Source organism: Phaseolus vulgaris, chromosome 2 (genome assembly GCF_000499845.2).
Source record: "Phaseolus vulgaris cultivar G19833 chromosome 2, P. vulgaris v2.0, whole genome shotgun sequence".
Lineage (NCBI taxonomy): Eukaryota > Viridiplantae > Streptophyta > Magnoliopsida > Fabales > Fabaceae > Phaseolus > Phaseolus vulgaris.
This window is the reverse complement of record NC_023758.2, coordinates 30,391,880-30,417,018: the sequence shown is the minus strand read 5'-3', so window position 1 is coordinate 30,417,018 and position 25,139 is coordinate 30,391,880. Positions and strand designations below refer to the sequence as shown.

Below are 25,139 nucleotides of genomic sequence, written 5' to 3'. Positions count from 1 at the left end.
TTAAAGAAATCATAATCTAGAAAGACAGAAACTTGAACTGTTATGAGTGGGATACACCAGGCCTTTGTAATAGTGCAACACAAAGGCGATGCTTGAGGAACCAAGTAGCAAGCTACTTTAACGGCCCTCTCCCTCAAAAAATTAATTTAATATCATGTGAACTAATAGTCCACATATCAGATATTAAACTGATAAGAACAGATACTACACTTGATCTTAGCCAAAAGGCCGAGAAAGGTATGATTTGAATAGCTGAAGTATTCCAAACTTATAGCTTCAGTTTCAGTGACCTTTTAGTATTCTGATGGGTGTGGGACTTCTTATGTTATAGCAAAGACCTTTAAGGCTTGAAACTGTGATTCAGTGTAACATTCGAAAGTAACAGCCGAGTTCATATCAGTCATAACATTTTCAAAGACTTTTTATTAGAATATGTTACTATCACAAATTATGTTAATTATTCTAACTTTGCTACTAATCATGAATGGTTAGGACGGATAAGACTCATTGTTGCATGAAAAAAAGTTTGTTTTATGTTCTACCTAAAAAGAAGAAGATCTTTTATGTATTTTTTTGTGTTCAGATATAAACTTTTAATGTGAATTCTTGTTAATTATTCTGCAACATAATCCCTTTTAGTCCATTTTGTTGTTCAAATAAAAAACAAGACAGACTTGCAATTATAATAAAAGAAACTTTATTTGATTCTATTTAGTCTTGGAATGATGTATGCTGTAAGTGGTCATTGGTTTTAGTTTGTTTGACAAATTTCCTAGCTTTCATCAATTTGTATTGTCTTTGCTAGGTTCAATATATTTTTATGTTTCTTTGTCTTCATGAGTAGGAATTAAAGACAAAAGAAGGTAATTGAATCTCACTGATTTTCAGAAGATGACAATTGTATTTTGCACTGCATCTACTTGGAGAGATTTAACTTTTAACTAAAAACATAACCAATGTTAGGAAGAAAGGCTTACTATTATAAACAGGCTTAATATAAGGTTTTCAATATAATATATAATGATCGAAACATCTTGTTAAATGAAGTAAAAGAAATATACATAGATATTTCTTGGGTTACAAAGTAATGATTTGTTTGCAACTGAAGTATGTTTTTATATGGACTTCTAATGGTTCTATAAGTTCTTCTCAGTATTACAGCAGTCTTGTGATTCTAGTTACTTATTGGTATTGAGTTCAGATGGTGAGAGGTAGTAAAGAGAAAATATTAATTACAATGCACTATTACCTTACAATAAAACCTAATTTTATCTCACAAAATTAATTTAATTGTGAGTCAATATTTGAGTTTTATATTTTTGAACTCCAACTATTGCCAAAAGTTCTGATAAAAGTGTAACTTTGTAACTGAGTTAGAGGGTAGCTCCAAGAATTTTCAAGAGGAAAATAATTTCAAAATGTTTAAATCTGAGACTCATAACTGAGTTTAAATACATTATAGCCTTTCCAGAAATATTTTACTTCAATATACTAGCTACTGTGTTTTTTCTTTTCCACGTCAAGTTTGGTTTTGAATACATCAAATTTTTGAGAGTATTGTAAACAAATCAGTAGAAAATGAATGTTTCTTTAGTATCTTCTCACAAAACAAAAATTAACTCATCTCGCCAACATAACCTCTTAAAAGAAATATTATTTTATAGATCAAGCTTATTTTAAAAATCTGGAATCGCTCAATCTTATTTTCTCTACAGCTGCAGATTAAAGAGAATAAGAGAGCATGTAAAGAAACATCCTCCAGCACTTTGGTTTTGGTTTTTACCTTTATATAATAGTGTTAGTCATCCTTGCTCTCGCTGGTTTATTCAACATCTTATATTGCTGTTAATGTAATATTGGTTTACTATAAACTGAGGTAAAATATATTTTGCAGTAAATTTGTAAATACTAGAGTCTAATATTTTTATTGGTTCTAAAGACAATCGCCTTTTTATTAAAGCATAAACTTATATATTGGTACAATTTTAAAGTGTGAATTTGGTTTTTTTATAACTTCTCACATTCTTTCTCTACTTCACCTCTTGTTAAATATAATTTATTTTCTAATCTTTCCAACAATAATTTCCTCTTTCTATCTTAAAAATATGATATTGATAAATTAAAAAAAATACAATTTCTATATATATTCAGTTAATAAGAATTTCTTAAATTTGTTGAAATTTTCTTAAAAGTTTGATTTTATGTTGAATTTTTTTGAACGGAATGAAAATATTTTGATTTTAATATAATATATAAATATATATACTATTTGGTTGAATGTGATAACATTTGATTTAGAAATTATGTAATATTTTAAGCAAGATTATTATATATTTAAGTTAAAGAAAAACTAGAATAAGAAAATGATATCGAAAAGAAAAAAAACGATTAACAGTGTACTTTTGAAATCAAATGTATGAAGAAAAAGGTATATTAATTTGGTGGATAATTCAACTATTTTATTTGTGTAGCTTTATTTATAAAAAGATGTCAAAGGGTGCAACATTTTATGATAGATTTATTTTTACTATGCAGAATATTTTTATAATATTTAGTAAATGTTATTACATATTTATTATTTTTTACTATAAATACATTGTTTTTTAATGAAATTATTATTATTGCAAATATAAACTGATTTGAGGGCTATTGAAAAAAAAAATCATAAAGAAAGAGAGTATTTGAGGTATCTTGAAAAAAGAATTTCATGGAATATCAGATAAAGTTACATTTGTCATATGTTCATATATTTGCACTTAAGTCAACATGACATTAACATATGAACATGAGTACATACATATATCTTAAAATTTATATTAATGAAAAATATTATTTACTCTAGAATATTCATGATTGTTCACAGCATTTACATAAACATAGATTTAAAATTTTAATTGGTTGAACTGGGATGAACCAGGCCTTTGTAGTGCAACACAAAAGCATACTTACATTAAACATAGATTTAAAATTTGAACTGGTTTGAGTGGGATGCACCAGGCCTTTGTAATAGTGCAACACAAAGGCGATGCTTGAGGAACCAAGTAGCAAGCTACTTTGATGGCCCTCTCCCTCAAAAAATTAATTTAATATCGTGTGGACTAATAGTCCACATATCAGATATTAAACTGATAAGAACAGATACTACACTTGATCTTAGCCAAAAGGCCGAGAAAGGTATGAATTGAATAGCTGAAGTATTTCAAACTTATAGCTTCAGTTTCAGTGACCTTTTTTTGTTTTGACGAATGTGGGACTTCTTATTCTATAGCAAAGAGTTAAGACTTGGAACTATGTATGCTGTCGAAAATGAAACATGGCAAAACTGAAGATGTTTCTTTAGTATTTTCTCACAGAACAAAAATTAACTCATCTATCCAACATAACCCTCTTAAAAGAAATATTATTTTTTGATCAAGCTTATTTTAAGAATTTGGAATGGCTCAATCTTATTTTCTCTACCCCTACTGATTAAAGAGGATAAGAGAGCATGAAAAGAAACACCCTCCAGCAGTTTGTAAAAGGGTGATTCAAACTTACTTTGGTTTTGGTTTTTACCTTGATATAATACAACATCTTATCTTCCTGTTAATGTAAAGTCAGCTTATTGTAATATATTTTGGTTTTTGTGGGCTTCTAAACATGGTTCGAGACAGATTAACTGATTTGGTACTAATTCACAGCCAAGTTCCTGGAGAAGGAATAGATGTACAGAGAAATATGTCTCAATGTTATAAAGTTTGTGTTCATAATAAGCTCTGCATGTTTGATTTGGGAAACATTGTAAATAATTTGCATGAAAAGAATTTAGCTAATAAAGAACAAATGTTTAAGAATTGTAAATTATACTTGTATATGTAATTATTGACTTAGTTTAAGCATCAAATGCTAAACTTGTTATTTGATGTTTGTTGTGTATGCTAAATGGCTAAGGCACAAGTGCGAATTTAAATCGTGGAGGAATTTAGGTGGACCTTACGATGATAAAGAAAGGATTTTGTTAAGTAGAATCTTGTTTGTTTCTTTCTGGTTTACTATCCAAACTTTTTTTCATTTTGAATTAATTGGAAATTTTACATTCTCTAAAAATTAGAATATTTAATAATTGAATACAGACTTTAACTTTAATTAATTTTATAAAATTAAATTAGGTTTAAAAATTATTTTTTAAATATTAATTATTAAATAAATAAAATGTTTATTTTTTAAATATGTTTACTTTTTATTTTATGAATAGCAAAAAGACTACTAGAATAATGATTTAGGATTTGTTTTGACAAACTTTCCATAAGAATTATGAGACAAATAGGAAAATAAATAAATTTCATAGGTAAAATTAATTTATGCCAATTTTAGCCTTTTCTCTTTTTTTCTAGGAATTCTAATGGAAAAAATTACCCAAATTGATGTTTTATCCTAAAATTACGAAACTAAAATGTTTTTATTGTAAGAACATTCTAAACATTCTCAACCTATATTTTTATAATATATAGGAAATGTATATTATAGCAAAACATCTTACTTATATGTGGTATTCATATTAAGTGGTGGTCGTAAGCTGATGATGGGCTCAATATTTGTTAATTTGATTTAGTCTTATTAATTTTAATAAGAAGTTACAAAATAAGATACACTCATTATATAAATTTAAGTAAACAGCACTCTTAGTTTCTTCGGTCTTTCAATCAGTTCATTATTTATATTGGTGAACCAGTCAGTCATAAGGTGTGCAAATGGGAAAATTCTCCATTAACCAATCCACACACACCCTTTCTCCAAATCAAACAGCGGAGAAATCTTTGCTTTTATTGAACCCATAAACTGTAATGTTAGGACCTCAAACAATCATAAACTGAAATGAAGCATTCTTCCGGCAATTGAGAATTTAGATCTTCAAAATGTTCAGGCAAGATTTTAAAGATGGACATTGAAATCATAATTTATTCAAATTGAAATGATAGAGTTTTAAAGTTTCATATCAAGGATAATACACGCGACTGAAACTACCAAAATCCACAAGATAGTTACATATTTTTTACACAACAGCAAGCTTTGGATTACCATTTAGCAGCAGTTTCAAAATGAATGCAGCCCAGGTAGGTATCACAGCAATAACCTTGGTAAGAGTAGATGATCAAGTTGAGGGGAGACATTCATAAAGTCCTTTTTTTTACTCCCTGGCGTCTTATTATCTCTTGCTATAAGCCACATCCTGAAGTCCAAGAACTCAACTTTGACTATTGTTATTATTAGGATCTGTTTTTTTCACCGTTTTATTGAGCATGAAATGAAAATGACACTATATATGTTCCCTTCAGATTTGAAGACTGGCGGATATGGAGCTTGAAAGGCTGAGAACCTCAAATGGTGGCCTATTCATCACCTCTTTCACTGTTAAGGGGCACGAATCTGTGATCCAGAAGTAAGTAAATGCAGACCCTGGATGCCCTGTGCATGAAAGTTAGAAATGGCTGATGGTGAGAAAATAAAAGTATAAATAGTAAGCCACTGATTTAATAGAAGATTGTTTGATGAAATATTAGCGTTGTTAACACATGGAGTATATCTTATTCATTCATTTTAATTTTACAGTACTCAATTTAATGTTAATTACTGTTTAGTGAAAGCAATACTAGATCTGTGAGTGTTCAATTACAACAAGAATGGTATTCATAATAGAGTAAGAGAGCAACTGCTACTCCTGATATGCTGAAACTCTACCAAATAAAAAAACTAACCAGACACCAAGATAAGTCATCTAAGTACCTATTCCTCTCACAAGTGTAACAGAGGTAAATGACACTAGACCTTGGAAAAAACTAGAAAGTTGAGTATAACAATAAAATCACGATGAAAAGAAGGTCAATGATCTAAAAGAGAGGTGATTGAATATCTGTTGTGGGTTTGGCTCATTTGTGCAAAAAATAAGTTAAAGGGTTCAAGCGGGTGGAACATTGAAGGTATGTGATAATTGACTACATGTTTATATAAGAACTTGTTATTTAACCCACCAAAAGGAAAAATAAAGAAAATTTGCAAGAACTTCAATTAAATCAAATTGATGTAAGAATACAGGTTAACATGTGGCACCTAGTTAATATCGGGACAAGTTCATCAATTCGTATTATAAATTTACAAATACTTGAGATAGTGTTATTTTCCTTTATAACAAACAAAATCAATGATCTTGGCTTAATAAACAAAGTAAAGCAGGTACCACCGCCGTTATCATGTTCAAAGCGTGCCCATGAATTATTTGGAAAAATGCCATGAGTCACGTAAGCACTAATCTTTGATGCTCCATGAGCTGCCAAGACTTTCTGAAAGATGACAGATTAATGAGTTAACAAGATATAAACAAAATCATCTTTCCTACAATAAATAAAACTATATAAGATTCCACCTTTTGTGCCATGTAAGAATCCACATGCACAGATGTTTATACCTGACACTCTATCAAAGTTCCACCTGATTGAACCAAATCATCAACAATCACAATATGCCGATCCCTAGGGTCTCCCTCCTTGATACGAACTATCCTTTGATCTCCTTCCCGAACTTTTGCACAGACTATCTGCATATCCATTGTGTAAGTGCTAACAGATGGAACCACCAAAGCAAGTTAGTCTATGTTTCAAACTTCAAATCAGTAGCTGCTAGACTGGTACCAGTGTGTTATTTATAACTTTTACTGAACTTGAGAAAAATTGTTAGATTAACTATATTCAATACCGTTGGAAAATGCTGCAGTTGCTTATGAAATCGTTTCCATGCACCATCATCAGGAAAAGCAATTGCTATCTGTGAAAGAAGAAAACCAAAGTTGTTATTGAATATGAGATAGTATAAAAGCATTGGTTCTCATTCACTTTTATAACTGATATATAATCTGTTTTTATAACCTTAAAGTTTAAAGTCTTTTGGATAGAGCTTTACTCGTGTGCCTAAGTCATAACATAATTCCCATTATCAAAATTCACATGCACATGAGATAAACCAGAACAGTAAATACAAAACTATACAGGAAACACAGCCTGAAAGAGAAGAAATAAATATAGGTGAAATCCTCACATTGTCAGAATCAGGAAGATCCTGGAGCCTTCTTTTCAGCAAAGGTATCCCACTCTCAAAGCATGGTAAAATGTTATCTCCAAAGTAGAATCTCTCCTGAATTGCAACAAAAAATCAAACAATTATAGCAAGGAATTTCACAACTGAGAAAGAAAGACAAGGAAAACATGAGACAGACCACCCAAAAATACAATTGTTAAAAGCAATTCCACAAATATTAGACCTGCAAGGCATGAATGTCAAACGTCACCAGACTGGTAGGTCCTCCCCTAGAAATGGGTATGTTTGACAAAAGTCTGGCCAAAGTAAAAGCTGTGGCAATATCTCCTTCATCCTCCATACGCTCTGATGTGCCCGTTGGGAAAAACGGAAGGACAAGGGTAAATGAAGCAATGAATAGTTTTGGCAATGCATAAATAACAGGAATCTGCTCAAAAATCACTGCTGGAGAACTGAATGAGGCCAGAAAAGCAACATGCATCCCGCGAATTCCTTGGGCATTGGGAATGAAAATGTTGGGGAAGCCATCAGGAAACTTGCTGAGTTTTCAGTTGCACAAAGTACTTCAGTGAAAGAAACCATACAATTCACTCATAACGCAAACTAGCTAGAAAAAAAAATACCACCCAGAACTAAACGGGCTTTAAGCTTTAATCTCATGCATCAAGATTCACAATGGGGCAGCATAGTGTAGTGCTATATTCTCCTACAAAAGCTCTTACGCCCAAGGAAGTACTAAATGAAAAGGCATTCGATGCGTGCAAATATAAAACACATTTAATACCTATCATACAAAGAAATAATGAGGATGTGATGGGATTTAGAACTATTCTAACCGTAATTCGTATTTACAAGTTCCTAAATTGCAACCACGGAAACATCAATTCTAGCCCAACAAAGCAATTTAGCTAAATGGGGCACTCGAAGCTGATGGAATACAGAGACGAGACAATATAACCGTGATGGGTACTTCCAAGTTCCTACATTGCATAATCTTGACATCAATTCCAGCACAATAGAGCAATTCACCAAAATGGGTCACTCAAAGTAGACGAAAAACAAACACAAATCACCACATTGGTTCGAAACCGAAGAAAACAGAGAGAGGTGCAAAGGATGCATCATGCATGACGAGAAATGCTACATGAGCGAAAAGGGACGAACCCCCAAGAGATGTTGCGGAGCTCGATGGCTTCGCACTCGGCGGCGATTTTCTCGGCGAGGGCCTTGGTCTCGGCGCAGAAGAAAAGGACAACCTTTTTGGCATTTTTGGTGGGGAATTGGGAAGCAGAAGTGACAGCGGAGACAGAAACCAATGAAGAAGAAGGGTTGGTGTTGGAATTGGAGAGAGCGGTGGAGTCTTTGCTCATGTCGGAGATACGCTCGATTGTCCAGCGGCGGTGGCCCTCGAAGCCTTTGATCTCGCACCTCAGATTCGAACTGAAAGAGAAAAGGGATTTGTTGTTGTTCTTCTTAGAGGGGTGAAACAGAGAGTGAGAGCGTTTGAGTGTGAGAGGTTTGTTCGATGGAAGCGACAAAGACGGAGGGGGTGGCGTGGCCGCCATTGTCGGCGGTCACCGTCTGGTTCTTCACTCGAAGATCGCTTTCCCTTTAGGGGGGACAGTTGGAAATGATTTGCAAGTTCGGTACTACATTGTATTCCACAAAGGATCAACCATAATACTATATAATTAGTCACATCTATTTTTAAGTGTCTTATGTGACTCATTTTTGTAACTGAATTTACTATATACATTTTCTCTTGCAACTTTACTTTTACTTGTAATATTTTCATGCTTATATTTTGATTTTAATAATTATTTGTTTAATACATAAAAAATTAATCATACATGTACAAAAACTGCGTATGTTTCTACTGGTCTATGATACAATATTCTAAAAATGTTTTTGACTGGCACAATTAATTATAAGAAGTTTTTTCCGTCATTTTTTCTTAACTTCAATCACTTAAAGGATAGAATGTAAAATAAAAAGTAAATGAAAGAATTAAAACAAAACAACTACGAGATCTATACCCACTGGTAATTTTGTGATCTAAATTTGGAACAATGAGCAACAACCACCAGCTCCTCCAACTCTACGACGATTTCTATTTCTTCAGCTTCCAACACAGACTCACCAATCTTCAACTCAAAACGCTTATGGAATTAAAGGTTTTCAAAATATTATTGCTTCAAAAGAATTCTCCACCAATCCTTCATTTCAGGTCTACTCCGTGTTTCTAAAAATGTTAAATATTTGTAACATTTACACTTTTTATTTTTAACTTATGCATAAATTAATTTTAATATATAAAAATATTTATTTTATTTTTAATAAAAAACTTTATAGGAAAACTCATTTATTAGTAGAAGTTTTCACACCATTCTTACTATAAGTAAAAGGAGCTAAATTGATAAATGAGACCATTTTAACAGCTGGATATTATTCTTTTCAGAACAAATTAAAATAAAAAGTAATGTTGAAAAGAGAGTAAGGAAAAAACGAATGAATATATTGATTCTCGCTGAAAGGAAAGACTAAAATGACTTATATATATATATATATATATATATATATATATATATATATATATAACTAACGATATATTTCTAAGAATTTCTTTCAAAGTTAAAGAATGTGTCTTAGACATTCCACTTTGAGCAGCAAAATATGAAATGAGAAGAAGGTAAAACTTTTGGCAAGATTGAAGAAATAGAAAGATATTTAGTTAAGTCCAAAAGTGATTATTATAGAAAAATAAAGTTGGTTTGAAAAATATACATAACTAATTAAGTAAGTATCTTAGCCATGCTAATTCATAAACAAATATTAGTAAGTATCTAATATTATTTATAAGAATTTTTCAAATAATAACTTGTTTTTTATTTATTTTGAAGCTACAAAAGGAAAGAAAGATTCAGAGTATATATAGAGATCAATCAACAATGATTCTTTAGGTGTTAATGCAACATGTTGAATCATAATCATTAATAACTTTCAAATAAATTTCACCTAATAAGTTTTTTTTTTAATGAGAACCATTTACTTCAAATAAAACAATATTTGGATGTTGATGAAGTATAGTACTATAATTAATATGGTTGGAACAAGCTTGCAAACAAGCATTTCAACATTAGTGAGGATCTTTAATTTGTGTCTTATTTTACATATGTCTATATCAATGTTGTGATGGGTTGCTTCAAAGCTTAAAATTTCTAATGAATTAGAGTACAATTATGTGTTTGTGAGATGTAAATGAAGGTTTGAGTTCTTAGAATGAGGTTAGACCAACGCTTAGGAGGAGTCTAGAGAGTATCTTGAAAAAGACTACTATAGAAAGAACCAGGACAAGTAGAAAGTCTGCAAGAAATTAAGCAAGTGTTTCATTATTCAAATCATGGTTGAAAATACAAAAGGTGATGGGTTATAGGAAGGGAAACTTGCATGGTAAGTTTCAAAAACCCTAACCCTAATAAGTGGCACCTAGGATTAGGTTATGAACCTAATTTACTAATTAATGACCCAAATACAAGGCCCAAAATTAAGTATAGTCTATTTTTTATAATTATTTACAAGGTGGCTAGATATGTTGGGATGGTCCTTCATCAAGATGTGTATATGTTGATTCCTCCTACACTATCTACTTATCCTTCTAATCATTGTTGCAATCTAAAAAAAAAATCTCTACAGTCTGAAATAAGCAACTTGTATAATTTTTTTTCTCTTTTACTACTATCTTCAAGATGCTCAAACTCATGCTGTTTATAGTTTGTTTATCAAGAGCATCGATTATGTTTTCATTGCTCTCATTGTTTACGTTGATGATATTGTGCTTATTGGAAATTGTACTTCTAAAATCATTAAGATTAAAAAGTTATTATTCACTCTCACTTTCATATTAAGGATCTTAGTCGGTTGAAATATCTTTTGAGAATAAAAGTAACTCATTCCAAAAAAGGAATTTCTCTCTGCAATGCAAATATATTATGGACTTGATTAAAGATTTTGATCTCATAGGTTGTAAACCATTCTCCACTCCAATGGATGACTCATTGCATCTCCTTTAGCTGATCCATTGCCATATAGACGATTGGTGCTCATCTATCAGACCTAATGTAGCCTTTGCGACCCAACAACTCAATCAATTCATGGTCACACAAACTTAGACTCATCTTCAAGTTGCCTTGAGAGTAATTCGATATCTAAAAGGATGTCTCGAAAAAGGCTAATTTTTCAGTTGCAAGTCATCAACACAACTTTTTGGATTTAGTCATGCCAATTGAGGATATGTATGTTGATACACGACGTTCCATCACTAGTTATTATATTTTTATTGAAAATTCTTTGGTATCTTGGAAAGCCAAGAATCAATCTATTGTTTCTCGATCTTCTACAGAAGGCGAGTATATGGCCCTTTCCTCTGTCACTTGCGAGCTTCAATGACTTTCTTTCCTTCTTGATGATTTTTATTACTAAGCGTCTTGTCCTCTATTGTGATAGCCAAAATGCATTATACATTGCTAGTAATCAAATCTTTCATAAAAGAACGAAACATTTAGAGATTGATTGTCTCGTAAAAAATTACTTGTTGGACTCATTCATCTTCTACCAGTCTCTTCATCACACATCAATTAACAGATATCCTCACTAAAGCTCTTCCACCACGATTGTTTTACTCAAATTTATTCAAGTTGTAGCTTCTTAACATCTTTAAACCTTCAACATGTGAAGGGCTAAAAGAAAAAGAACCAAAGGCTTCGCAACAGCCCAAACAAGGCAATTTCTTCCTCCACCTCCATAGTTTTTTCAATTCCAAAATTACTCTTGAGCAAAAGGTGCATGATTTTTTTGTTTATTTTAAAATTGTATAAATTGTAAATCTCTTGGACTCTAAAATAAAAAATATAATTTTGTATTATGAATTCTAGAGTTCGAAATGTATGAATCCGAAAAAAGAAAAAGATGAGTGTTAGTAAAAAAGATGAAAAATGACAAAATTGTCATTTCACATGTTCTATAAAGGTGCAGGAAGAAAGCATGGAGGTAGAAGAAGAATTTGCCCTCAAAATTCCAACCCAATCATAGAGCAATACATAAGCCCATTTTATGCAATTTAGGCCCATATTATGCAGTTTTAGTTGTGAATATATAATAAAAGTTTGGCAATTTCTTCCTCCACGATATCAATTATAACCTGTACCCTATTATTTTTTAAAATTTCCAAAATTACTCTTATTTTGGATTTAAAAATCCAGATTATTCAAAAATAAAAAAAATACAGAGGATAAAAAAATCTGGAATACAAAATTGAAAATACATTTCGGATAAAAAAATTTGGAATTCAAAAATGTATTTTGAATATTTAAATCCAGAATATTTTCGGATAAAAGTTTTACACCCTTCTTTTCTAAAGTTATTTTTATTATTTTAGAAGGGCATTTTTATCATTTTAATAACATTGCATGTTGGAATTGATATGGATTGATATGGTGCAGGGAGCATTTGTCTATAGAAGTTTTTAGAAAGGAATGAGGTGTACATGAGTTATATTTTTCAGTTACTCTCCTTTGTCCTGTCTTTTTGCCTTCTTTTCTTACAAAAAAGTAAAAATTTAAATCAAAAGATAATTTTATTGTTTATCTTGGTGTAAGTGTAATATCCTATAATTAAAAATCCATTGATTTGTGATACTATATAAATATTCCATTTGAAATATTGATAAATTTTTTGAATGTGAAAACTTGTCATATTTATATACAAATACAGTTAAAATTATCAATTAATGATTATATAACTATTTATAAATATGATTAAAATTTGTAATCTTGATTTTTCACTGTAAAAAAATATCACCTCACTTAAATACACATAACTCAACCACATGAATACTTGTTTACATTATGTCTGTCATCCCATCGATTTTTTTTAATGGCAAAAAAAGATAAGAAAGACATATTTATGAAATAGAAACGATTCAACAAATTGTACAGCACTTTATAGAATTGACAGGAAAAGAAAATTGTAATTTGCAATGAAGAAAATAGTTACAAGTTGTATAAATATAAATTGTTCATCACTGGGCAAAAGCAAAAAAGAGAATGAAGAGAAGTAGAATTGCGAATATGCCACGTATCCAAACAATCAAATGAAACCAACAAGAACCACTCCCCAAGAGAAAATGACACATACACACATTTTCCAATCCAACACAAGCTGATGCCAAAGGCCAGAACCCTGTTATCTGCGTAGAGACCCTTGTAGTACAAAGCTTGGCCACAATTGAAGCACGACCATTATCCCTTTGGGTTTAATATAGTGATCTCAATCTCAATAATCCGTTTCCTCTTTTTCAGTGGCTCTGGTGCTGCCATTGCGTTCCACCAACCGCCACTGCCACACAAATGCACCTCACTACAGACAAATAAAACTCACACTCTTTTGTCTCAACTATAACTTTCCAAACTAAAACTACTCGGTGTTTCCCTCACCCACCACTTCTTCAATCAACCGAAGGGTGTCGCTAGACTCGACTGCCAGTGATCCACCACACACCCTTCAACCCCAATTCCACAGGTAACACCATCCCTCAACTCTACTCGATCAGTTTATGCAACACGAGAGACCCACTGGCAATAAAAAACTAAAAATCGAATCTTTTGCGTTTCGTGTCGCCTGTGTTTGTGTCAGATTCTTGTTTTTTTCTGTCTGGGAAATTGTTTTTTGACCTTTTGGTCGCAAACTTGAAGGGTTTCTTTCAGGAATCTGTCTGGTTTCTTTTTCATCGTGTCATTTCAGAATTTGGACCAGGGGTGAGCGGAGGTTCCTGAGTGGACACGCTTTGCGTGTTTTTTTTAATAATTTTGTGAAGTTTGTTATCTTGCAAATTGGTTGTTGCTGCACTTATCAAGTCATATGGAATATGTGCTATCTTCCCTTGAGTATTCTGAGTCTACTGCATGGGATATTTGATGAATTTATGATTGAGACAGATAAGTCTAATTATGGGGCTAAATGTGTAGTGTAGCGGGTTAGTCGTTACTTCACTAGTTAGCTTGAATTCTGTTGATGAAGAAATCTAAGTTACTTGATTAAAATTGTATAAAAAAGGTAGTTCCTTGATTAAAACACTTCACATGTAGGAGAATAGGGTAATTTTATGGTGCTTTGTTTCATCGATGCATGACAGAGTGACAGTTCTCGTTTTTTTCCCCTTTTCCCTCTTTGAACTTTTCTGGCTGGCAATTGGTTTGATTTGTCGGTTGTTTTTCCTTTTTTATTCAGTGACATCTGCAAGTTTTCTGCTTCACCATGCCACCAAAGCCTTTAGACCACGCGTTAATAAATGAAAACGTGAAGAAGAGTCAATATGCTGTCAGAGGTGAATTATACCTTCGAGCTTCCGAGCTTCAGAAAGAGGGCAAAAAGGTAGGTTATGATTTATTTTTCAGGCTATGTACAAAATATTATATTTGTATGACTTTCAACCTTAGGTTGGAGGATTAAATTGGACCTGTTCATAAAATCCCTTTTTATTGAATGTCTTTTTCATGGTATTTTAAAGAACTGGGTTTTTAGAGAATGTATGCAAGTTATAAAGTAACTTGAAGCCTGATATTGCAAATTGTTTAAAATTTCGTTATGGATTTAGAGGCGTTCATAATTATGCACCATGATTGATCAAGTTGTTGTTGTGTCCTATACCTTTATCGCATGGTCACATGGTAATGATAGTGTGGTACTTGTTGGTACATGTTTTCCGTTTGAAAGTTAAATGTAAGCACTTCATAATACCGGCTTCTTCTTTTTTGGTGGCAAATTATTTGTTCTAATTTCTGTACATGTTAAGTATCTAAATCAAATCAGTTACTCCCAAGCTATTTTGCTGCTTGAATTGAACCTACTTATATTTTTATTATCGTCAACTTGCATTTGCATATCCTGCAAGTGGATTTGCATAAAAATGTGAGCATCAACATGATATCTTTGCAACATAGTCTTATTATGGATACTGTCAGCCTATATTGACTTCAGGCCGGATTGCTCATAAGGATTATATTTATATTCTCGTCATCGTATGTACATTTGTTTTCCTGCACTAGTCTTGGATTTAGCTCCTCTAGTAAAGTGAACAAAGGTGTAAATTGTAAAAGGAAGATTACATGTACTGTTAATTTGAAGTAAACTAACATGTAATCTTGACTAATTTTAAATAAATAAACAGTAAATGCACTCTCACTTTCTTACTTTAAACACTTTCTCACTTCAGTTGAGTTAAATCCCTAGTCATATTTATTTACACTAACTCATTTTCAATTGTTGGCAGATTATATTTACTAATGTTGGCAACCCACATGCTTTGGGACAGAGACCACTGACTTTCCCTCGCCAGGTTTAGCATAACTACCATTTTTCTACTTTTACTGAATCTCCTTGTAATTTTTATATTTTTATCAACTAAACATACTCCTTATCTAATTAAATCTCATGATACACTATTTTATTTGTTGATTATGCTAACTTACAACAATTTTTCTGTTGCAGGTTGTTGCTTTGTGCCAAGCTCCGTTCCTACTTGATGATCCTAATGTAGGATTGATATTCCCTGCTGATGCAATTGCAAGGGCTAAACACTATCTCTCATTGACCTCGGGTGGTCTAGGTATTCATATGTCAACCATCTTTTTATAAAATGATAGGATTTTCCATATTTTGATATGCGTTTAAAGTATTGGTCTGGGACCCTATCCAATCCTTGTCTCTACATATCTGTCGCTAAAACTAACTATAAATGCTAGTAAGTCTTATAAGTTATAATCTAAGCAAGTACGAGGTTGTATACATCTGGTCCTCCCAAAGCCTCACAGCGGTTGAGCCTGGCAGCTTTATTTATTCAGAATCCTTTTACTCTTATATGTTTAGTGTGTAAAACCAGTCATTCAAAATTCCTAGAGAATGTGGAAAATAATTTTCTGGAACATATTTCCATTAAATAAGTACACTAGTTAAGGTTAGTATTTTTGCTTTAATTTCAGATTAATGATAAAATGCCTAAATGTGATCATAAAATTTAAGGTGGTTCTATATTTGTTTGCTGTCTCAATTTAATAATCCTTTATTTTTCTTGCATAAAAATCTCAGATCAAATTTTAGTTAACCAAAGAAAAGATTGCCCCAAAAAGATGGTTGGAGTTAAGGATATCAATGAATAGTTTATGTTATAAATAAACTTTCTGAAAAGTTAAATGTTAGGTGAAGGATCATGAATGGTGGTATTATATATAACTTACCCCCTCACACCCAAGTGAACTTTTTGGGCTTGAAGCATGGAGCCATGGACAAATGCACATGCCTAGCTCACATTCACAATTTTTTAGAAAATAGTGAGGTAGGGATCAAACTCTTGAGAACAGTCCTAGAGATTTGATACATTGTCATGAATAAACTATCCCTAAAGCTTGAAACTGTTGGTGAAGAATCATTGATTGATTTGATATCTAAACTGTCAGCAAGTTTTTATATATCATTAGCGGCCTTCCACTTTCAATCTATTACTTGGAAATATACATGGAATCAAATACTTTATTATGATAAAACAACAGCACAAACAAAATATACTCTTTTTTGTCTTATCACCCACTGGGCCAAAAACTAATTTCACTTGTTGTATCATGAGTGTCGTTAATCCGACAAAGTTTTGTACACAACGAGCAAAATAAAAGCTCGTCTATTGGCTCTCCAGGGCTTTTAGCTCTAGGTTTCTTTTGCTTCAAATTCTAAACGACATTAATTGCTTTGTATTAAGAAAATCTCCAACACTTTATATTGTGAACATTAAAGTTTTTGTACCTAGCAGAATTCTTCTTAGTTTTCAAATATTTCTTGTCATTACTATCTAAGATTTACATCTTACTATTACTATTATAACATTGGGAGTTTTACAAATTCCTTTACTTACAACTGGTACAGGAGTCAATACTTTTCTTTGACAAGAGAGTCTCCACTAATGAATTGCAACTAATGGTGGTGCAGGTGCTTATAGTGACTCCCGAGGCATTCCGGGAGTAAGGAAGGAAGTGGCAGAGTTCATACTCAGGCGTGATGGGTATCCAAGGTATTTATGCTCCATACAGTCCATTCTGTTTTATAATTTATCTTGTAAAATCCTTTTGTAAAGGGGCTCTTGTTAGGCACACAGGCTAATTGCTTCTTGCTCCATTTGTAGTGATCCAGAGCTCATATATCTCACTGATGGTGCCAGCAAGGGAGTGATGCAGATATTAAATACTATCATCAGAAATCAAGACGATGGGGTAATGTAGTTTTATATTCTTATTATTAGCACTTCAGTTTTCTATATTCACAATGCTATTGAAAGAATTACCCAACACTTCTTGTTGCCAGATTTTGGTTCCAGTTCCACAGTACCCACTCTACTCAGCAACAATTGCTCTGCTTGGTGGTACTCTTGTTCCATACTACCTTGAAGAGACAGCAAATTGGGGTCTTGATGTTAAAGAACTTCGTCAATCAGTTGAACAAGCTCGCTTTAAAGGAATAACTGTATGCATTTTTCCCTTACAATGTTAAGTTTCCACTTGTTTCTAGATTAAACTAAAAAAACTAAATGCTTAAATGTATGAAAGATGCTGAATCAATGTGAAGGGCATGAATCTTATCATAACGAAACCATTTGGTGTTTATACTTTTCTTCCTATCTCTTCTAATTTGACTTTTAGAAATGACTTTTCTGTTGCTTTGTGCAACATACAAGGAAAAAGAAACAAAATGGTACATGGCTGATTGACGAGCAATCTTCCCATATGAAATTTTAAAATATCTTGTTTTTTTTCTTGAAAAGTAAGTTCTACCAGTGAATAAATCATCTAAAGGTGAATTATTTTTATTTTTCTAAAATTTGAATTGCAAAACTAATATCCTTCTGATATGTTATTTTTATTTATTTAAATCTTTTCTCACGTGTTTATGGAATGCTTTATTTGAATTAAGCATCAAAATTATAAATTGAATTTTGGTTAGGTTAAAGCCATGGTCATCATAAATCCTGGAAATCCTACCGGTCAGTGCCTTAGTGAAGCTAATCTAAGAGAGATTTTGCAATTCTGCTATCAAGAAAATTTAGCCTTGCTTGGAGATGAGGTTTACCAGCAGAATATATATCAGGATGAACGACCCTTCATTAGTTCTAAAAAGGTATGTTTTTTGTGCTGAAGCTGTGGCTAAACTAATATTTTGCTTCAGATGTTAAGGCGAACTAATATATAATTTTCTACATGGGAAGGTTTTGATGGACTTGGGCCCGCCTATAAGCAAGGAAGTCCAGCTTATTTCTTTTCACTCTGTATCAAAAGGTTATTATGGTGAATGTGGACAGCGGGGTGGATATTTTGAAATGACCAACATTCCTCCAGAGGTTTGCCTTTTCATATCTTGTGTTGGTGAATCTCTTTCTGAGTTCCAAACTGGTATTTCTCGCAACAATAGCAGTATGTAAAAATTCAGTACAGAATTGTCATGAATAAACTATTCCAATAGCCTAAAATTGTGAGCTGAAAACACATGAATTGCTTTATGTATGAGATGCCCTCACGCACAAGTCCTTTAGACTTTGCTGGAAGCATGAATAATGCTTAGAGTTGCCCTTTAGGCTCCACTTGAAGCATGAACAATGCTCAGGGTCACCCAACCTTGTGGTGAGCTTTAACTTTAAGTGATCAAACTCTGGACCATTATGGTCATACTGTGTCATGAAGAACTGTCCCAAGCTCTTAGATAAAAGAGCTCATAAATGATTTTATATCCATCAAGATTGATTGCGTCAATCCTTTTTAGTATGTCAAGCCACTCAAAATACTGTAATGCTCTGAAAATTTACACGAACAAAGAATACTAACAAAATACATGAATATATGTTGTTGACTAAAATGCTCCGAGAAAAACACTATTACACATTAACCAATGGGTTAGGTACACGAGTGCCACATGCAATATGGTGAAATGAATAACTTCTGTTACAAAATACTTTTTGCACTCAATGCCTGTTTCTGGATGTAGGACCTTCTGACTCTACATGTAAGGTGTTCAAATAAATTGTGAGCTTTTCAATTTTTTCTATAGCTAGCCTGATGATGCTTTTCTTTTATCCTGATTTTTTCTGCAGACAGTTGATGAGATCTACAAGGTTGCATCAATATCACTTAGTCCAAATGTTCCAGCACAAATATTTGTGAGTTGAATCTGAATGTTTCTCTTTGATATTTTAATTTAGTCTTAATATACTTATTCAAAGTGTTACTTTAGTGAGTAGTCTCTCTTTCCGTGGGCATTTCTTCATCATTCTTCTCATTTTTTACCTTGTTCTACAGATGGGAGTTATGATCAATCCACTTAAACCTGGAGATATTTCTTATGACCAGTTTGTTAGGGAGAGGTAATCATGCTATGATATAGGTCATAAATTTGTTCAGTTAACTTTTATTTTTCAATATAAATTATATTTATCTATATAGAGATACAGAACGATATTCTATATTCTGAGTTAATTACTAGACGAGGTATAAATAGATTTATAGTATTTCATTTGAATATTCTATCATATTGATATGAATAGAAATGAAAAATTTTATATTGCATTTTTTCTAACGTATGTCTCGGTTTCACATAAGATATAAGATTTTTCCAATAGAAGAAGTTTACTCTTCGAACATGAGAAATTCATTCTTTCTCCCATACCCTCAAAATATCCGAAATCATAAGAAAAAAGGGGTGGGTTATTATGTAGAGTTGACTTTTGCCTGTAATATGCAGCAATGGAATACTTGAATCACTGAGAAGAAGAGCAAGGTTAATGACTGATGGATTCAACAGTTGCAGAAATGTGGTTTGTAATTTTACTGAAGGTATAAACAGTAATATTCCAAAGCAGCTTGAATTCTTATGCTTCAAATTGACTCATGCCTTGTAAAACTTTAGTAATTCCTCGAGTTTTGTTCAGGTGCCATGTACTCTTTCCCTCAAATACGCTTGCCACCAAGAGCTATAGAGGCTGCTAAACAGGCTGGAAAGGTTGCAGATGTTTTCTACTGCCTTAAGCTTTTGGAAGCTACTGGCATATCCACAGTTCCTGGTTCAGGATTTGGACAGAAAGAAGGGTAAATACTTATCCCTTTACTTGGAAATTGTATCCCTTTTCCTTTGGAGTGATCACATGCCTAGTCCCATGATGGTTGTCATGGAAAGAGAATGTGCTTTAACTAGGCCATATAAGAATTATTTCTCTATCAGCTATGCAGTAGTTATAGAGATATTTTTTTTGTCCATGTACATATCTACCAGTACCCCAAGGCTTCACCTCAGTACTTGATAATATACTTTTGAAGTAAACCTTCCAGAACTACAACATATATGATGTAGAAAATAAACATTCCACTTGTTTTCTTTAACTACTTTCTAATGACTGTCAAACTTTTGCTGATAGGGTTTTCCATTTGAGGACAACTATTTTACCAGCTGAGGAAGAGATGCCTGCAATTATGGACAGTTTCAAGAACTTCAATGATGAATTCATGGAGCAATACGAAGACAATAGAGGTTATTCAAGATTGTAAGAAAACCATCCTAAAAGTTGCATTATATACTCGTGCTTTTGAAAGCACTTCAATCCATCCACCCATCTCTTAAAAAACATAACCTCCCTTTCTACTATTTGTCCTTCGTTGGATATAATCCTTAAACCTTTGATTTTGTTTTATATCATGTCTGAAGTGACAATCTTTCAGGTGTATATTTATTCTCTCTTGCACCTTTATTACCTTGTGTCATCACAATCCAACTATCCTTGAATGTCATGTGTTTTGGATGTTCTAAGAAGAAAGGTTCAACATAGATAGATAGAGGTGTTACAAAATGCCCCTTCTGATCTGAAACTGGAACCAAAGCGTTGATATTAGGACTAATCCCTTTTGAAATTGGAACTAGATTAAAGAGGTAAGAATTAAAGTATGAGTGAAAGTCTCCTACTATATTAGAATAAGAAAGACATAAAAAAAATTATTATTGTAAGATTAATACGGTGTTTAAGTGTGAATTTAAGTTTTATATTAGGTAAAAATAAATAAAATAAGCAAAATATAAATGAGAAAAATATATAATTATTTTTTTTGATATTTTTGGTTAAATATGACGTCAACTTATCTTGTATGATTGACATTCTTGGTGGATTGATATTGACATTTGAGTTTTATTTTTTAGCTAGGGTGACTCGTAACAAAACGTAAATTATATATACTATATAAATTTTTATTAAGCATGATGCTATAGCTTAAGAATTAATAAAATACAAAACTTCGTTTTTTATTTAAATTTTGTATATCAAAGAAAATAAAATATGTTTCTAAACTATAATATGTTATTTAATTTACAAAAAAAATATGATTTAATAAATGCCAAAGGCATAGAATAATTAAGAAATTAAAAATGGAATATTTTTAATTAAAAGTATAATTAATTATTTCCTCTAAAGTGTGACTAGAGAAACCAAATTAAAATATACGCTAATTATTTTTAAGCATTCTAATATAAATGTTACTTTTAATAAAAAAGCATAATTTATCAATTTTTTATAATTTGCACAAAATTATCTAGTGTCTATCAATGTTTATCATCAATATTACTCGTGTTAGATTTATATTGACATACTCAGACACTTATTTATACTTTCAGATGACTTGTGTATTGAACTTAGCATTCAAAGACATGTATCTATCATACTACACACTCTGAAATCACACAGTCATGTGCATAATCACCTCATCATCTCATATGACAGGATAAATCCATATGAGTTGTCTGATTAGTTCTTTCAAACCTCAAACTCAGTCAAATGAAAATGAACCTCCTTTGACTTTCATCGACGGAATAACTTCATTTATATGATTCCATTATATTAGTAGAGTCATGATCGTCTCATTCACATAATACTCACAAATCAGTACACCTTACTAACAATCTCAACACAATATTTCATTTCCTAAAAATATTATGTATTGATCACATGTTCACCTCATTGCATACTTCATTTAATACATCAATACACTATTCAAGCACATCATATTTTAAACTTTCTAAACAATTCAAATATATAAAAAATTCACTCAAACACATAACTAAGTTCCTTTAACTATATTTTTAAATAAAATTTAAATTTTTAACTTAAAAAAATAAGCAATAATAAATTAAGCTCTCTAAAGCAAAAATAAAAATTTAAGTTTTTAAGTTTTTTTTTTGTTGGCTTAAGTGAAATTTTGCTCGCTTGAGTGAAATCTTGCTCGCTTGAATGAGATTGAACCCGAGACCACCCCAGAATTTACTCCATTTCGTCTGAGCGAGATTCCTTCTCGCTTGATCGAGGATGGACCTAATAGTACTTCGCCTTTTCATTCTATTATCGCTTGAGCGATAATTATCTTGCCTGAGCGAGAATGATCTCGCCTGAGAGAGAGACATGCAGAAAATCTGAATAATTCTGCCTAATTTCATCATACATATACAATCTAATTTAACAATTTAAACCACACATATCTTATTCAACATGGTAGGAATGCTATCATCAATTCACTTTATCAATCTATAGAGAGTAATTATATCTAACCCAATTTACATAATTCAAAGTCAAACAAGAACAAATTCAATAACTCATTCACATTTGATTTTCAAATAATACCCTACATTACTCAGAAACAATAAATCTTGCAAACAAAATTTGGAACTAGTGACCACGTCACCCCCACATCTACATCTTCTAACCTAGGGTTCTATTTGAAATTAAAACTAGCTTACCTGAGTTTGAGCAGGTGCTCACTAAGAGATCCAAACCTACCAAAAGCTCAAGGGTAGCTTAACCTGCACCACAAAGTCTTGATAAAAATTCTAACTACATTACTATAACCCTGAGTTAATGGGATTAATTCTGAAGCTACAAACTTAACCTTTCAAAACTGACTCAAAGGAAAAATGAGCAAAAATGAGCTTACACTGTTTAAAACTCTGATCGAATAGTCTCGTAGTATTTGTTGTCAGGAATGCAATGATGAACTCGATTGTCATTCTAACGACAAAGATGTTCAGAAAGTTAGAGAGAGGGTCAAGGAAGGAAAAATGAAAAGTTTAGAGAGATGGTGATTACTTTAAAATGAAACATTGGTAACTGATTTTTCTATTTATATACTCTTTTTACTTTAATAATAAATATTCAGGTTTCATTTAAAATATACAATTTTTACTCTAAAGCTATTCTCTAGGTCCTTACACTTGTGAAACAAAAATTATATAGTAAAATGCTTTCTTATCTTATGTTTGATGTGTTTGTTTATCTTAAAGTTCATACTAATATGTGTTGGCTTCTTTCACGGGGTGCATCTTCTTTTAATGCTTGCTCGTGTGTTTGAATATGTCCAAGTTTTGTTGCTATTAATTTGTGTGAAAAAACCAGAAAAGTACAAGGAAAGTTGGATTGTGTTTTAATTTATTTTTAAAAGCTTTTCATAAATATCATTTGAAGGTAAATATTTTGACTATAGTTTTGTATAACAAGTTATCAAACAATAACTTTTGATTTTGATAAAATAAAACATAAATACACAATGTATTTTTATACTCGTGCATTTGACAACACAAACTAATATATATATATATATATCAACATTTAGAATTCTACTAAACAAATCAATGCTACAAAGTACAATGTGAGTATTCTTTTTGAGCTCGTAACTACTTCTAACTAACCCATTAAGTATCATTTAAACTCGTAGTCACTCTTAACTAACACTTTGAGTATTATTTCGGCTTTCAATCACTCATAGATGACTGTATTCAGTTATTCTTTCCACAAATTACTTATAACATAATACAATTCAATTCTCTCTTCACTTAATCTATATTTTCAACATTGAAATAAAATATTTAAAATAATATAATAAAATAAAGCTAACATTTATCAATATCAATATCTCAAAATAGTAAAATAAATACTTTAAATTATAAAACATTTAAAATAAAATATATAATTAAAAGAATGAAAATAATACTGAAGATAAAAAATATTTCCTATTATTATCAATATCTCGTTTTATAAAATATCACAAATAAGAAAATTATACTTTAAGAAAAAAAAAGATAAAAACAATAAAGCTATTTCTTACAAGTGGATGAAAAAGATATATAATAAAATTATACCGTATATAGAAAATAGTAAACGAAAACTCAATATTATTTGAAGTTTATAAATTAAAAACAAAGATTCTGAGTGTTTCAGAACCAAAGATTGTGAAATTTTAAAAACTAGACGAGCATGATGTATAACACTATATGGGTCACAACTTGTCACGAATATGCTGAAACATCAGTCAATAATAATACAAGGTTTTGATTCAATATGGAATTTCTTTAGAAAACTTTTGATTTGATTTGATTTTCAAAATCAGAGGCAATTGTTCAGAAAGGGCCCCTCCGAATGAAATTATACAGAAAAAGAAAAGAAAAGTGCTTTGAAGCATGAAGCCTTTTTAAGCATAAGGGGAACAACATAGGATTTATTATTATTATTATATATATTATTATTATTATTATTTTATTACTTGTGATGATCCCAATATACGCTGAAAATTTGTCACCAAAACCCAATCAGTGCTCTCTCTATTACGTCCTGCCCGATGGTCAGATATTATCAGACGGGCACCATATTTCTTTCTTTTTCAGTTCTCTCGGTCAGCTGTTATTTAATGGTTTATCGCTTTAAATCAAGTGAAGTGAGTCCTCTTAATATTAAACTTTACTCACCAAAAAGTTGTGCTTACGGTCCAATAATCAAATTTTATAGATAATCAGCCAACGTAATTGTAAAAGATGCTTTATGAAAACTTATTAATATAATTATAAAATTTGGTTTAAGAATAATTTTATTTTTCTTATAGTGTTTCTTTTACTGATTTTCTCACTTATTTAGCATAATAAGTGTTTCTACCCTATTTATAAAACCATTTTAAAAAGTATTT

At 31.5% G+C, this 25,139-nt stretch overlaps 2 protein-coding genes and 2 non-coding genes across 5 annotated transcripts; 1 reads left to right on the top strand and 3 right to left on the bottom strand.

Annotated features, from left to right (window-relative positions):
* Window positions 1-46: 46 nt before the first annotated feature.
* Window positions 47-241, bottom strand: LOC137813152 (U2 spliceosomal RNA). Its single transcript, XR_011081385.1, has one exon. It is a non-coding gene; the product is annotated as a U2 spliceosomal RNA (small nuclear RNA).
* Window positions 242-2,983: 2,742 nt separating this feature from the next.
* Window positions 2,984-3,178, bottom strand: LOC137813135 (U2 spliceosomal RNA). The gene has a single exon (XR_011081369.1). It is a non-coding gene; the product is annotated as a U2 spliceosomal RNA (small nuclear RNA).
* Window positions 3,179-4,918: 1,740 nt separating this feature from the next.
* LOC137811351 (ribose-phosphate pyrophosphokinase 4) lies at window positions 4,919-8,745 on the bottom strand. Of its 2 annotated transcripts, none has more exons than XM_068613046.1 (7): window positions 8,233-8,745; window positions 7,292-7,607; window positions 7,069-7,164; window positions 6,730-6,798; window positions 6,443-6,571; window positions 6,215-6,317; window positions 4,919-5,445 (listed from the first exon to the last, which is right to left on the bottom strand). In XM_068613046.1, exons 1-7 carry the CDS (start codon window positions 8,631-8,633, stop codon window positions 5,312-5,314), a joined length of 1,248 nt encoding a protein of 415 aa, XP_068469147.1. In that variant the 5' UTR covers window positions 8,634-8,745; the 3' UTR covers window positions 4,919-5,311. The 2 variants fall into 2 exon arrangements, with proteins under 2 accessions (XP_068469147.1, XP_068469148.1); XM_068613047.1 differs by having other exon boundaries at window positions 6,218-6,317; window positions 8,233-8,743.
* Window positions 8,746-13,099: 4,354 nt separating this feature from the next.
* LOC137811350 (glutamate--glyoxylate aminotransferase 2) lies at window positions 13,100-20,896 on the top strand. The gene is made up of 14 exons (XM_068613045.1): window positions 13,100-13,644; window positions 14,353-14,496; window positions 15,395-15,460; window positions 15,613-15,730; window positions 17,101-17,182; window positions 17,294-17,381; window positions 17,473-17,631; window positions 18,109-18,282; window positions 18,371-18,502; window positions 19,250-19,315; window positions 19,455-19,519; window positions 19,897-19,988; window positions 20,084-20,240; window positions 20,567-20,896. The coding sequence occupies exons 2-14, from the start codon at window positions 14,380-14,382 to the stop codon at window positions 20,694-20,696; spliced, it is 1,446 nt and encodes a 481-aa protein (XP_068469146.1). The 5' UTR covers window positions 13,100-13,644; window positions 14,353-14,379; the 3' UTR covers window positions 20,697-20,896.
* The last annotated feature ends 4,243 nt before the right edge of the window (window positions 20,897-25,139 follow it).